At 46.3% G+C, this 14,892-nt stretch overlaps 1 protein-coding gene across 2 annotated transcripts in view; it reads right to left on the bottom strand.

Moving 5' to 3' along the window:
• LOC122385358 (alpha-2-macroglobulin-like) overlaps nt 1-14,892 on the bottom strand; it is a 55,570-nt gene that overhangs the window by 30,860 nt on the left and 9,818 nt on the right. For both annotated transcript variants that reach the window (XM_043373580.1, XM_043373579.1), the window contains exons 4-13: nt 14,512-14,637; nt 14,019-14,135; nt 13,625-13,779; nt 9,618-9,762; nt 6,793-6,885; nt 6,428-6,580; nt 4,823-4,956; nt 4,143-4,329; nt 3,354-3,533; nt 2,546-2,725 (exon numbers count right to left, since the gene is read on the bottom strand). In XM_043373580.1, the coding sequence (XP_043229515.1) occupies nt 2,546-2,725; nt 3,354-3,533; nt 4,143-4,329; nt 4,823-4,956; nt 6,428-6,580; nt 6,793-6,885; nt 9,618-9,762; nt 13,625-13,779; nt 14,019-14,135; nt 14,512-14,637 (1,470 nt within the window). The remainder of the gene's footprint in view (nt 1-2,545; nt 2,726-3,353; nt 3,534-4,142; nt 4,330-4,822; nt 4,957-6,427; nt 6,581-6,792; nt 6,886-9,617; nt 9,763-13,624; nt 13,780-14,018; nt 14,136-14,511; nt 14,638-14,892) is intronic.

Genomic DNA, 14,892 nt, shown 5'->3' on the forward strand with positions numbered 1-14,892 from the left:
TCATTTTCAACGAAATCTAAGTGACGTAGCTCTATGCTGCTTCATGACAAAATATCGAAACGCAAAATATCGAAGCGCAAAATATCGAACGCAAATTATCGAAAGCAAAATATCGAAGCCGCAAATTATCGAAATTGCAAAATATCGAAATCGCAAAATATCGAATTGCAAAATATCGAAATCGCAAAATATCGAAATCGCAAAATATCGAATCGCAAAATATCGAATTGAAAAATATCGAAATCGCAAAATATCGAATAGCATAATATCGAAAGCAAAATATCGAAACGCAAACTATCGAAACGCAAAATATCGAAACGCAACATATCGAAAGACAAAATATCGAAAGACAAAATATCGAAAGACAAAATATCGAAAGACAAAATATCGAAAGACAAAATATTGAAAGACAAAATATCGAAAGACAAAATATCGAAAGACAAAACATTGAAAGACAAAATATCGAAAGACAAAATATCGAAAAGGCAAAATATCGAACGCAGAATATCGAACGCAAAATATCGAACGCAAAATATCGAAAAGGCAGAATATCGAACGCAGAATATCGAAAAGGCAAAATATCGAACGCAAAATATCGAACAGACAAAATAGGTATCTAACGCAAAATATCGAAAAGGCAAAAAATCGAACGCAAATATCGAAAACGCAAAATATCGAACGCAAAATGTCGGAAAGACAAAATAACGAACGCAAAGTGTCGAAAAGGTAAAATATCGACTTGAAATGGCCCTCTGCAGACTCCTTAGAGCTCTGTCGAACTCATTGGGCCCTCCGTTATATGTAGGCCTCAAAGAGCAATCAGCGGGTCCATGACAGACTAGGAAAACTCTGATATTTTTTGTAGATCTCAGCAGTGGCGGCGGAAGGTAATTTCGGATGGGGTGCAAAGTTTTCTCAAGGGGCCCCTCTGGAAGTTTCGCCCCCCCCCCCCCCCGATATTTTTTAGAGTGATTATTATTGCTTTATGAAAAACGAAGATTTTGGAAAACTATCCTCAAACACACAAGTTCTGCAAAATATTTGAAATTACAGTGTACCTATCTCAAATAAAGCATAACGAAGCAAATGCAGCTAGTTTTTATCATCTTATCTTGTTTTAGTCTAGCCACCACCCTCAGCATCTCAACCCACTTTTCTGGATCCGCAGTGGACCATTAAGGGCCCTACGAGACCGTTCTTAGAAGACCGTGTTTAAAAACCCCTTGGATACCGACCCCTTAGAGGCTCCTCCAGAGACCTACATGACTCCCCAGACCGAATGAGCCCTCCGACCAGGTCGGTCCCTCAGAAGTTGCTGAAGGGTTTCAGAAAGCAGTATACTCGTAGGCTCGAAAGGCTTTTGATGGCTCTCAGAGACTGGCATCGGACCCAAAAAAGCCTGTATGGAGACCCTCCAAAGCTGGGATGGCCACCAGGAGCCGATGTTTAGCCTAAAGAGCCAGTATGTGTGTGTGTACGCTGTATGTGTGGGGTCTTAGAGGCAGGTAGGCCCCTGGAGCGTATATTCCATAACACAACTGACTGGGGGGGGGGGCTATTTGGAGCCCCCCCGCCCTCCTATCTCCGAAGCTACTGGACCGATTTTCAAAACTCAAACGGTGTTTGCTAGCAGTGGCGGATCCAGGGTAGGGCAAATAGGGTAATTGCCCTCCACAAAGGACATCATTTTTAACATTACGTCTATGGCAGTGCATGAAAAGAAACAATACCTAAATTGTGATGGTTTGCCCCTCCCAAAACTCTGGATTGGATCTGCCTAAGTTTGATAGCCCCGGAAGATCTGTCGAGCGAAACCGTTAATTTTGACAGAGTTCGATAGAGCTCTAAGGAGTCCGCAGAGGGCCATTTCAAGTCGATATTTTACCTTTTCGACGCTTTGCGTTCGTTATTTTGTCATTTCGATATTTTGCGTTCGATATTTTGCCTTTTCGATAGTCTGCGTTCGATATTCTGCCTTTCCGATATTTTGCGTTCGATATTTTGTCTGTTCGATATTTTGCGTTCGATATTTTGTCTTTTCGATATTTTGCGTTCGATATTTTGTCTTTTCGATATTCTGCGTTCCATATTTTGCCTTCTCGATATTTTGTCTTTCGATATTTTGTCTTTTCGATATTTTGCGTTCGATTTTTTGTCTTTTCGATATTCTGCGTTCGATATTTTGCCTTTTCGATATTTTGTCTTTCGATATTTTGTCTTTCGATGTTTTGTCTTTCGATATTTTGTCTTTCAATATTTTGTCTTTCGATATTTCACGTTTCGATATTTTGCTTTCGATATTATGCTATTCAATATTTTGCGAGTTCGATATTTTGCAATTCGATATTATGCAATTCGATATTTTGCGATGTCAATATTTTGCAATGTCGATATTTTGCGGTTCGATATTTTGCGATTTCGTTATTTTGCGCATTCGATATTTTGCTTTCGATATTCTGCCACTTCGATAATTTGTCTTCAATATTTTGCTATTCGATATTTTGCTTTCCGATATTTTGTCCGGAACCCCTCTATGCTCCCGTACTTGGTTTTGGAAGCAGTTAGCGACGCTGTACGTCTTTGAATCGGCGATTGTTTCACCCAGGCCGTTGACGTAGTAGACGAGCACTTTGAAAGAAGGCGACACTCTGAAATTCAGCTTGATTTCGATGGATCCGTCGCGTGCCACCTTACCAGAGGTATGAATCTGACCTCGGGTCATGACCTGCGCGGCGGAGGAAATGGTCAGTTAGGCGGCATTATCAGATATTTATTGGAATATGGGATGACCTAACTGAAAATGAACATGCTACACAAAACACGACGAGAGTGACATAACGTACCCGATGACGGTCTAGGATGGTTAGCGTACGATTACTGATCATGTAAACAGATTGCACTATCAGCGCGTAGCAGGTACGTACATATCCTGGGCCCAATCTTACCAAATGCCGTGAATGCGCATTCACGGCATTTGGTAACATTCAGAACTATTCCACATTAACTTATCCATTCGTTTAGGCAACATTCATGATCATTAACGCTATCAAAATCATTGGACAAGATAAGCTGGGTGTAAATAAAAAGGATATATTTGATATCAGTGCCTAAACTCCGGCCAGTGCTGCCAAATCCTATTTACGGCATTGGTAAGATTGGGCCCTGGTTAATCCGTGGTTACTTACACTTAATGCCGTACCCAAACAGGTAACCAAAGTCCAAACACCAGTAGGTACGGTTTTATGCAAGGCGTGCAGCCTATAGGTTTCGTCAATTCAATCACAGAAACAGAGTAAGCTTGAAGACACAAAAAGACAAAACGCAAGGAGCTAAGGGCACTTGGAGTCACTTACCAAATACGTCATTTGCGGCACTTTGATGTTCGACTTAACGGTGAGTCGGAGGCTACCCTCACACTTCAGACCGTATGGGTCCCTCACGGGCACGATCGAAATGTACGAGTCGGTCAGAGAGAACCATCCCTTGAGCGACACGTAGTCGCTCCCGGACAGGCCGGACCGACGAGTCCGCACCTGCAGAATGGAACAGTCGTTAATGTCTCATCCGAGGCTGCATACATTCGGACGGCTCATTGTCAAAATCATGTCTTTAATTACTGAAGACATGCTTTTGGACTCGAGATTCCGTGCGCACGTTTGCCCGGGCGCTCATGTTTGAGCGCACGGGTCATCCGATGTGAAATAGTGGCCCGCTGTGACTGGAAGCGGGCCACCACAGCCGGTCTGAGCGGTCCCACAGCCGGTCTGAGCGGGGTCCCACAGCCGGTCTGAGCAGGGTCCCACAACGGGTCTACTCGGGCCCACAGCCGGTCTGATTGGGGTCCCACATCCGGTCTGAGCGGACCCACAGCCGGTCTGAGCGGACCCACAGCCGGTATGAGCGGGGTCCCACAGCCGGTCTGAGCGGACCCACAGCCGGTCTACTCGGGCCCACAGCCGGTCTGAGCGGACCCACAGCCGGTCTACTCGGGCCCACAGCCGGTGCGGGCCCCATCCGGTCTGAGCGGGGTCCCACAGCCGGTCTGAGTGGGGTCCCACAGCCGGTCTGAGTAAGGTCCCACAGCCGGTCTGAGCGGGGTCCCACAGCCGGTCTGAGTGGGGTCCCACAGCCGGTCTACTCACATTGACGTTGCTGGAGATGATACCGGCAGACTGGGGCGCAATGCGGAACCGAATGCGACCGTCCTTGTTGCTCTTGTACTCATTGCATGATTCTTGGTCTGTCTTGGATGGTATTGCAGGATAAATGATTGGAAGCTTGTTGAAGTCCTTGTTCACCAGCTTGACTCCTCTGCTGGCTGTCTGGTAACTGTTTTTCACAAATATTCATTTTTGTTAATGTGTTTGCACTGGATTTAGCAAGACATACAAAGATTATGATGAAAAAATGTTCTACCAAATACGACAAAAAACATTATACGGCATGAATTATATCCTCAAAGCCAAAGATATCTTCGACGCTGGCAGCTAATTCCATACTTACTGAACACTTGAAAAGTTTCAGACCAGGTCATTTGTTCACTGTCAAAGTATATTGACCAAACCGGAAACCAAATGGCATGCTGCTGCAAAATTTTAATGACAGTTCCATTGCCAAACCAGGTCATACAGTACTATATGCTGCGACTCGTGCTTTACTTTTTCGATATTTGATATTTCGTTCGGAACCCGTCGCAATAAATCCCACACACAAAAGCTGGATTACAACAACAACAGCGAAAAAGATATGAGCCAATTTTACGATCACGGATGACTAGATTGGTTAAATGGGAACGGATGTCCTCACTTTCAATGCTACTTACGACGGGTATGCTATAAACGGATTTTCCGACTTTTTGATCGGCTTGATCGCTCCTTGGTCAATGAAGGACTCCGTGTGACAAACTTGCAGGGTCTCATCGGAGAGCGGGTCGCCATCCGCTCCCTTCACTGTGACCTGCAATGAATGGTGTCAGAAGCTATGTTGCTTGCAGTGCAGTACACGACAAAGGCAACAGGGAAAGACAACACCTGCAATACAAACACTATTCGTTAGAATTGTGCTTTTCTACTAACAGGACTTCAAAATACTCCACAGTCTGCTCCACTCCACTCCACAGTCTGCTCTACTTGACTACGCAAATACCTATACCACAATCGCACCACAGACTGTCGCACCCGCTGAATTCACGTTCACATTTTCTTAGCCCTTCTTAACCCTATTCCTGGCGGGCTCCGCCGGGACAAGAAACTGGCGGGGAGGGGGGCCGATTCGGCCCCCCCCTGAGATCTCGAGAACGAAGCAAGATAGCGACAAGCGGTAAACGGCATCGGATACGCATGGACAAGGTCTACAATTTTTACTAAGGTCATTTTCAGGTCAGGTCAAAGATGACGTCACAGGGGTCGAAAAAGTCAAAATGGCGGCGTTAGATATGGAGAGAGTTTTTCTCGAATAACTTTCGAATTAGTCAAGATAGGAACAAACTAAGGGCATCATCGTGATCCTCTCGTCAATCCGCATCGAATGATATATATGTTGACCTCGAAAGGTCAAGGTCAAAGGTTGACCTCAGGTCACGTGAGCTCGAGGTCATCATGTATATCATTCGATGCGTCTTGACGAGCTGAACACAATGAGACCATCCACGCGTCTGTATCTTGTTCCTGTACGGAGTTATTGGCCAAAAACCTTTGGTGACCTTTGATGACGTCACATGACCTCACAGCTGCCCAACAGCAAAACAGACCTCAAGGTAGTGAAGGTTGATCGTATATGAAGTCATGTATGGTATATGGGGCCATTCCGACCCGTTTTAGTGGTAAAAACAGGGAGTTGATTTTTGGGAGGTCGCGAAACTGACCTGACTTTAGGTCACCGATATCAAAATTCCGAGATATACAAATTGCACATACTGGTACCCTAACAAAAGCCTGAAGAGAAGAAATTGATCGGTCAAAAACTCTAGCTCTGGCGTGATTGCAAACTTTTCTGAGGTAGGGTCACCAAACCGCCTCTGGTGACCTGACCTGAGGTCAGATCAACTCAAAATTTTCAGACATGTTGCGTAGAAGCCTTATAGGAAAAGTCAGAAAATTTGAGCTTCCTAGCTCAACGCGTTTGGGAGAAATAACCAAAAAACCTTAGGGGGGCTCCTGAGGCCCCCCCCCCGCCAGGAATACGGTTAAGCCTGAAACAGACTCTTTCCGCAGCCAGGGAATCGCATGCGAGAGCTTATTCAAATACATGGAAGCACGCTCCCATCAATCGCACGCACCTCCCGCATGCGATTGATGCGGGAAGAATTATAACGTATTTGAATAGGTTCTTGCATGCGATTTCCTGAATGCGGAACGAGTCTGTTTCACCCCTTAGGCACATTCATCACAATGTGAGTGATGAATAAGCTATCATAATATGCACTTACAAATCCAATGTATTCCAGACCGGGCTTGATGAACTTGGTGCCGGGCCGCTCGTCGATTTCGACGCTGATGCGCGGTGTCTGGATGGGTATGACAAGGTCGGAGCCCAGCACCAGGCCCGTGCCCGCCTCCGTCACGTTGGCCTGGATAATCACCTGACAGTGGGAGGGACACAGAGCAGCACGTCACCACAGGCCGCCGCACCGCCTGGCGGAGGTGCTCACTCGTATCAACACTGAACAAATTGGGTACAGCACCAGCCAGCTATAGAGATGCGGGCACTACATACAGAGGCATGAAGTTATTGCTTCATGGGAAGCAGCCTTCAGAGTTCAGAGTTGAATGGGTAGTGACGAAGAACACTTGCCTGGTTTACGTAGATTCCGCGGTTTCTGAATGTTCTGCCGACTCCGATTTTCGACAAAAGAACGTCAAATTCTGCGCAGCCCTTCGAGTCACTCTGCCAAAAAAGTAATACTCTTTTAGGTGAGACAACTGAAAACGTGCAAAATCAGGGCTGCGGAGTCGGAGTCGGAGTCGGAGTCGGAGTCGGTCGGAGTCGACAGTTGTGACCGGAGTCGGAGTCGGAGTCGGAGTCGATTTTAGAAACCCGAGCCGGAGTCGGAGTCGGAGTCACCGAAAATCTGTCGACTCCGCAGCCCTGCTAGGTCTGCGGAGTCGGAGTCGGGAGTTGGAGTCGGTCGGAGTCGACAATTCTGCCCGGAGTCGGAGTCGGAGTCGGAGCTGGTTTTTGAAAGCCGGAGTCGGAGTCGGAGTCGGAGTCGCCGAAAATCCATCGACTCCGCAGCCCTGTGCAAAATATAAACCATTTTTAACTTGATGGCTTGAAACGTTATTTTGGGCGTTGCTATGAATATGAGTGTCACGAGAAGAAATGATACCCTTTTGCTCATGTAATTCGGTTAACTCTCGCCCCGCCGGGGGGGGACAACATGCCCCCTGTGGTTCTCCCTTAATATCAAGAAAACCGCTACGCGCAGCGCCATCTAATTTTCGGTACCTTACCGGGCATCAATTTGACACCTTCACACAAATTTTCAAGTCTTAGGTCACTTTAAGTCAGGAGTTATTGAGGTCAAACTGAGGTCATGTTCGAGCAAAAATTGAGCAAAAAACAATTTTTGAAACGCGCACAAAAGCTACAGTTAACAATAAATTTCAAAGTTCTTTATGTGGTCGTGTAGAAAAAAAGACGGCGCTACAAGACTGCGATCTCTGATTTTCAAAATTCTGTGATTTTACCACGAAAAAATAAAAAAATATAAAAAAGCAAAACAAACCCCGAAAGTTTTTCGAATTTCGAAAAAACAGAATATAGATGATAGTACCTGCACTCATCTATCTGCATACCGAATTTTAGATCGATACCTCCTTTTTGACCATGTTATAGGGAAAAACTGTTCAAAATTCAAGACGTCAAATTTTTGAACTCAATTTTTAGCCATCTAGACCACATAGCGCAAAACAAAGACCACCATTAGACACCGCGTGTAACAAGCTGCATCGAACTGATACCCATTTTATGCAAAAATATTAAGTTTAAAATTTGACCTAGTTTGACCTGACCTTAACCAGAGCAGAGCATAACATACACTGGCCCCAAAGGCTGCCTGACCCACATAATCACATTTGTCATGTAAAATGGACCATGAAACATACATCACATGATATTTTCATATTGTTACCCTCAGTGAATTGACCTCTGTGACCTGACCTGGTATCAGTGACCTTGAAATAGCAAAATATGTGTTTGAAGAACAATTCGCCATCAATGATTTTCAATGACATGCATTTTACTTGATTTTACAACACATTTCTTGAAATGACTGTAAACGGTGAAAATTCGGCCTTTGACCTGACCTGTGACGTCATTGGTTTGACCGAGGTCAATGAAATTGGATCAAAAAGTAGATAATCCCTGTTGGGACTATCTAACACCGTTTGCTGTTTGTCGCTATGTTGCGTGGTTCTCGATATCTTAGGTGGGGGCCAAAATACCCCCCCCCCCCTAACGGGCGCGCTGCTCGGCAGACCCCAAACTGGGCGCGGGTTAACTTTAATTCTGAGCAAAAGGCTATTTCTTGATTCTTCCTACTTGTCAGCGTTATTTGGATTTTTTTATTGTCGACAAATTAAACAGAAATAACCAATAGCTTTTTATCAGAGCATTCAGTAGCCGTTTTCACGACGGCCATCTGGTACACATCTAATGCACATTTGTTGCATTTTTTTTTTATAAATTTAGGCCGAACCTTTTGATGGGAAGGATTCACAAGGACAAAGCCACCGCTAAGCGAAGCTTGTTGCGGTGACCCTGCCCTCTACCCTCCGATCGCCAATTCCAGTTCTATGGCAGAATTTAGAGTCCAAAGTTTAACGTGCGCACATAGCCACGCACGGCCGGTCCCCTCACTGACTTCACCTGGCTACGGCCTGCCACCAACCGCAACCATACCTGTCAGGAGGCCCATAAATGTCAAGCGCCCGTCGCGCTTCGAACCCGGACTGTTGTAACCGGGAACGCGTGCTCTCACCACGCGGAGTCCAACGCTCTACCAACTGAGGTACGGGACCGGCAATATTAGGTGCAGATTTAGTCAAATTAGTTGCATTCGCCCGATAGCCCGTCGTGAAAATGGGTACTATCTACCATTTCTTCCTTGATCCACTCCACATCATTAACTATAGGTAGGTCATAGACTACTCTATATCAGTAGACACAGTAGTTAGTAACACAGTAAGCAGTCCATGATAAAGTATACCTATTGAGCCGTATAAAATGTTCAAAGCCGGGACCCTCCCGGCAACAAGATCAATCCCTAGAGCCCGCTGCTAGAAAAAAGAGGCTCGATTGCAGTGTTGTCAAGCATAATTCCACCGTACCAAATGCGTTAGTCTGTATTATTTACACTAAGTTCTATTGATAAGTTTCGAGTGCTTAACTATTTTGGTAGTTGTACCCAAGTTATTCACTCCTAACGTCAGTAACAAAAAAAGTAACTTTTAACTGTAAAAGTAAAAAGTAACTCAGTAACTCTTATTAATTAATAAAATAAAAATAAATAAGAGCGATCATCTGCAGGTGAATTTAAGAAAGGAGAACAGAACAGGTGCTGCAATGAACCTTAGAGCGCGGGCTCCAGAGCACACAGAGTTGCTGAGCTAGCTTACCGTGTCCTCTAGCGTTATGTTAGATGGCGTCTCTCCTCGTCGGTCCAGCTCTCCGTATCTGTTTCGTGAGTAGAAGTAGGAAGGAACTGTGCGTTTGGCCAACAGCACAACGTCGGCCGACGAAACTGGCTCTCCAAAGGTGTACCTGACAACAGTTCGACGCATCATACAGACAGCTCTGGGCAGCTATTGTTGACTGGTAACCCGGCATTATATTATATAACTCAATACCTGGGCACTGGGCAATAGGCGGCGGAACGGGCAGGGCACCGGGGAACCGTGCCCCCTCCCTTTGATTTTGGCATTTTAACATTAGCCCTATGGGCATTGCATGGAAATAATGGGACCAAAAGTCGTCAGTGCCCCACCCCCCTTAATTGAAGGTGTTCCGCCGCTACTGCACACTGCACTTTTTGGATTTCGAACAGATATGCTTGAGATATGCCTGCCATGTTTTTTCATGTTCGCATGCTGTGAGTCACGTGCAAAAATGGAAGCAACTTGCGAGTCGCAGCCTATTTCGTTATTTCTATCCAACCGGGGAAAACAATCGGAGCATATGTGATATAACATATGCCGATGATCTACCCAAGAAAGCTTAAGCCCGATATCTTCAAAAATAGCCAAGTCATCCATTTTTACATTATACCTTAATTTTCCATCTTTATCAAGCATTAAAATTAATTCAATTTTCAGTACGGTTTAGACATCGCACACCCAATAGCACCTTCGTGTTCCTGTGCTCAAACTGTACCTATCTGATAGAAACTTTTTTGTTCAAAAGTTTCAACTTTAAAGTTTGGCCTTTTCTGTCTTGATGGTAACCTAACCTTCGCTATATTCAGCTGAACGTGGCTTCGGAAGGCACAGACGACACTAATTAAGATATATGTGGCCAAAATGAACCATAAAACATGTGCCACATGGCCCATTCATAATTCACAATTTCCGAGAACTACGTAGCCTGACCTAGCCTAGACCTGACCACAGATAACAGTAGTACTACTGTTATCTGTGACCTGACACATAAAAAGTACAAGCTTGGCTTTCTCAGCTCTAGCTACCTCATCTATTAGCTCATTGGACATTCGTAAGTACCAGTAAAACGCCTGAGGGCGACAAACGGAGCGAGCGAGAGGGTGAGCCTTGCACGTGCGAAATCGTGAGGGGTATCTCCAACTGACTTGTGCACGGCACCCTTCTAACCGGTCTCTAGCAATGTGCCAAATTTGAGCGCAATCGGCCTAGCCGTTCTCGAGATCTGAAAGCGGCACCCTGCACGTGCGCGCGCACGTGCAAAATGGGTCCTAACTGACTTTTGCACGGCACACTTCTAACCAGTCCTTGACTATGCATCAAGTTTCAGCGCAATCGGTTCAACCGTGAAATGAAGCTACCCTACAAAAATTACCGCATGTTAATCGGTCAAGTGGTTGCTACGATATAAGCCTCGCAAAAGCGTAATGCAGTGGCTACACTATGCGTTTTCTGCGTGCGTTTTTTGCGAGTTTGCGTGATTTGCGGAATATCGTTCTAAAAAGAAACGACATTACGTTTTTGTTATTTGTTTTTCATATAAACTTTTAATTAACATAAACGTTTTATTAACTTTTATATAAATATTAAAGAAGTTTAATTAATAATAACCTTTTTTCTAGAACGATATTACGCAAAACCCGCAAACACGCGAAAAACGCACGCAGAAAACGCATAGTGTAGCCAGGCCTTTACAGGCCGCCGGCCGGGCCAGGCCGCTCATACTGAGATTTTCCCGTTATATGGAAAAGACTACGCTCGCTTCGCTCGCTCCGTAACAAAGTACGTACAGCCCTCAGCACACTGCGTGGTAGGTATTGGTTTTTCGACAAAACCGATAATAGTTACCTCAAAGGCTATATTATCAGTTAGTCAGAAATCTGATTGCACATTGATGCCTATATATGGCCTTGCATAGATGCGCAATGCCCCACTCCTTCGATTGGGTCCATCACTGAACAAAGTATGCGCCTATTATGGCAGCAAAAAGCAAAAGTTTTTTGGGGGGCAAGTATATACAGTTTTTTATGTATTGTTGCCAAACTGGAAGTAAAATGTATACCACCAGTAAAACGCCTTTTGGGCGAAGAACGAGCGAGCGAGATAGTGAGCCCTGCACGTGCGCAAGGACGAGAGAGTACTTCCAACGGGCTTATGCAAAGCACCCTTCTAACCGGTCGCTAGCGGTGTGCCAAATTTGAACGCAATCGGCCCAGCCGTTCCTGAGATCTGGAAGCGGCATTCTGCACGTGCGCACGTGCAAGCGGGGTCCAAACTGACTTTTGCACGGCACCCTACTAACCGGTCCCCAACCGTGTACCAAATTTAAGCGCAATCGGCCCAGCCGTTCTCGAGATCTGGAAGCGCCCCCTGCACGTGCGCACGTGCAGTAGCACACCGACCGCAACACATGGGAATGCATTGCCTGGTGGGTGCCTACCTGTATGCCAAGTTTCAGCGAAATCGCCCCAGTAATTACCGAGTTATTGAAATGGGAACAAATTTGGCACCTCTTCTTTTTGTATTTTGCACGTGCAGTGGGGGTCACTCACATAGATCAAGAGTAGCCGACCTTTGGTAGAAGGGATGCAGCTACCCTACAAAAATTACCGCAAGACCCAAGCCCAAGCGGTTGCTGAGATATGAGCCTCTCAAAATCACTGCTTTTGCAAAACAGCTTGAACACCCTTGGCTTTTCACGTGGCACGTGCCACGACGGTCACTGAGATGTATCAAAAGTAGTCAATTACGGGGTAGAAGGAATGGGGCTACCCAGCAAAAAAGACCGCAGGCCAATCGGTCCAGCGGTTGCTGAGATATAAGCCTCTCAAAAGCGTTACAGGCCGGGCCGGGCCGCTCATACTGAGATTTTTCCCTTATATTGAAAAGACTTCGCTTCGCTCGCTGCGCTCGCTCGCTCGTAATGATAATCCAAATCTAAGGTACGGAGCCTCGCGCGTCTTGCTGTTACGATTTCAGAGTGACCGATAGCATATTATTCGAATTATTGTCGAATTTGTCGAAAAAGAATACCTAGCACGCAGTATGCAGAGGGCTGTACATACATATCTTAAACACCAGTAAAACGCCTTTTGGGCGAAGAACGAGCGAGCGAGATAGTGAGCCCTGCACGTGCGGAAGGGCGAGAGGGTGCTTCCAACGGGCTTGTGCAAAGCACCCTTCTAACCGGTCGCTAGCGGTGTGCCAAATTTGAACGCAATCGGCCCAGCCGTTCCTGAGATCTGGAAGCGGCACTCTGCACGTGCGCACGTGCAAACGGGGTCCAAAATGACTTTTGCACGGCACCCTACTAACTGGTCCCCAACCGTGTACCAAATTTGAGCGCAATCGGCCCAGCCGTTCTCGAGATCTGGAAACGCCCCCTGCACGTGCGCACGTGCAGTAGCACCCTAACCGCAACACATGGGAATGCATTGCCTGGTGGGTGCCTACCTGTATGCCAAGTTTCAGCTAAATCACCCCAGTAATTACCGAGTTACTGAAATGGGAACAAATTTGGCACCTCTTATTGTTGTATTTTGCACGTGCACTGGGGGTGACCCACATACATCGAGAGTATCCTATTTTGGGTAGAAGGGATGCTGCTACCCTACAAAAATTACCGCAAGTCAATCGCCCAAGCGGCTGCTGAGATATGAGCCTCTCAATATCACTACTTTTGCAAAACAGCTTGAACACCCTTGACTTTTCACGTGGCACGTGCCACGACGGTCACTGAGATGTATCAAAAGTAGTCAATTACGGGGTAGAAGGGATGGGGCTACCCAACAAAAAAGACCGCAGGCCAATCGGTCCAGCGGTTGCTGAGATATAAGCCTCTCAAAAGCGTTACAGGCCGGGCCGGGCCGGGCCGGGCCGGGCCGGGCCGCTCATACTGAGATTTTTCCGTTATATTGAAAAGACTCACTTCGCTCGCTGCGCTCGCTCGCTCGTAACAACACTCAACTTACTTGGCACAAACTTTGAGAGTAACAGTGTTGGCATCTCGGACAATAAACTTGGGTCCAGTGACGGTGACTTCGAACCGAGGCAGGACAAACTCGTCCACTTCAAATGTCTGCTTTGTGATACGATCTCCACGCTTCACGTGTATCGTCCACATGCCCTGCGGCAGAGGTCAGCCCAGAGGTCAGCGTGAGGTCACGGTCATATAGGCCGTGCTGGCTGCTCCCATGTCAGCTTGACTCCATGAATGTGGCTCCCGTGTCAGTTTGACTAAATAAAGGTGGCTCTCGTGTCAGATTGACTCAATAAAGGTGGTTTCCAAGCTGTTTTGACTCAATAAAGGTAGCTCCTGTGCCAGTTTGACTCAATAGAGGTGGCTCCCGTGTCGGTGTGACTCACCAGAGGTGGCTCCTGTGTCAGTTTAAATGACAGGGCTATGATGCCCGAGCTGGTGGTTTTCTGGTTCCATTGCGCCAGCCGGGTGCCGGCGGGAGTTGTGATGTAGATCTGATCGACCTGTAGAACCAATGAGACGAGAAATAATACCAAATGGTAGTGAACAGGTGACCTGGCGAGCTCGGCAGGCCACAGCACAGATGCTTAGCACATTTCTACCACGTTTGCGTTTTTCCGGAGAAGTCTCGCTTTCATTCATCATTATGAGTATCTTATTTGTTTATCATGCTGCTTTGCAGCTTCTTTGTTTGCAATAATCGACAGTGAACTGTGAATAAGTCATTATTCAACAGACTCAAACCTTAACTTCACTAATTATGAGCAAGTCATCTCTGAGTGATTCGCGTGCGGTCACTTTTGAATGAGACCGCATGCGCCGGTCATTCCTTTGGTCAGTTTGGACACAAACAGCTCGTGATGTGCGCTGCTGTCTCACCGTCTCCTCCTGGGCGGTAAGATCGCTCTTCAGCGTCACCACGCGGAACAGCACCTCCTGGCCAGCCTTGTACTTGGACTTGTCCGTCTGCACCAGTGTCACCAGTGTGTAGGGCACCACATTGACCTGGGAACACGCCCAACACCATTCCGATGACCGAAAGTGATCGGCCCGCACTTCACCGCAGCGGAGGTCTGCGTCAGGGGCTGCAACGGGCTCACTGCCGGTATGCATGTATTTTGTACAATTGCTATAAACTCAAACGAGGAACCTAAAAAGACGCAGAACGCAAAATCGAAAACATATAACAGAAAACACAAAGCAACACGTCAATATTTTTGGATATATGTAGCATATATAACTTTAGCTCCAATGTTTGAA

This window comes from Amphibalanus amphitrite, unplaced genomic scaffold (genome assembly GCF_019059575.1).
Source record: "Amphibalanus amphitrite isolate SeventyFive unplaced genomic scaffold, NRLGWU_Aamphi_draft 000215F_arrow, whole genome shotgun sequence".
In the NCBI taxonomy this organism is placed as follows: Eukaryota; Metazoa; Arthropoda; class Thecostraca; order Balanomorpha; family Balanidae; genus Amphibalanus; species Amphibalanus amphitrite.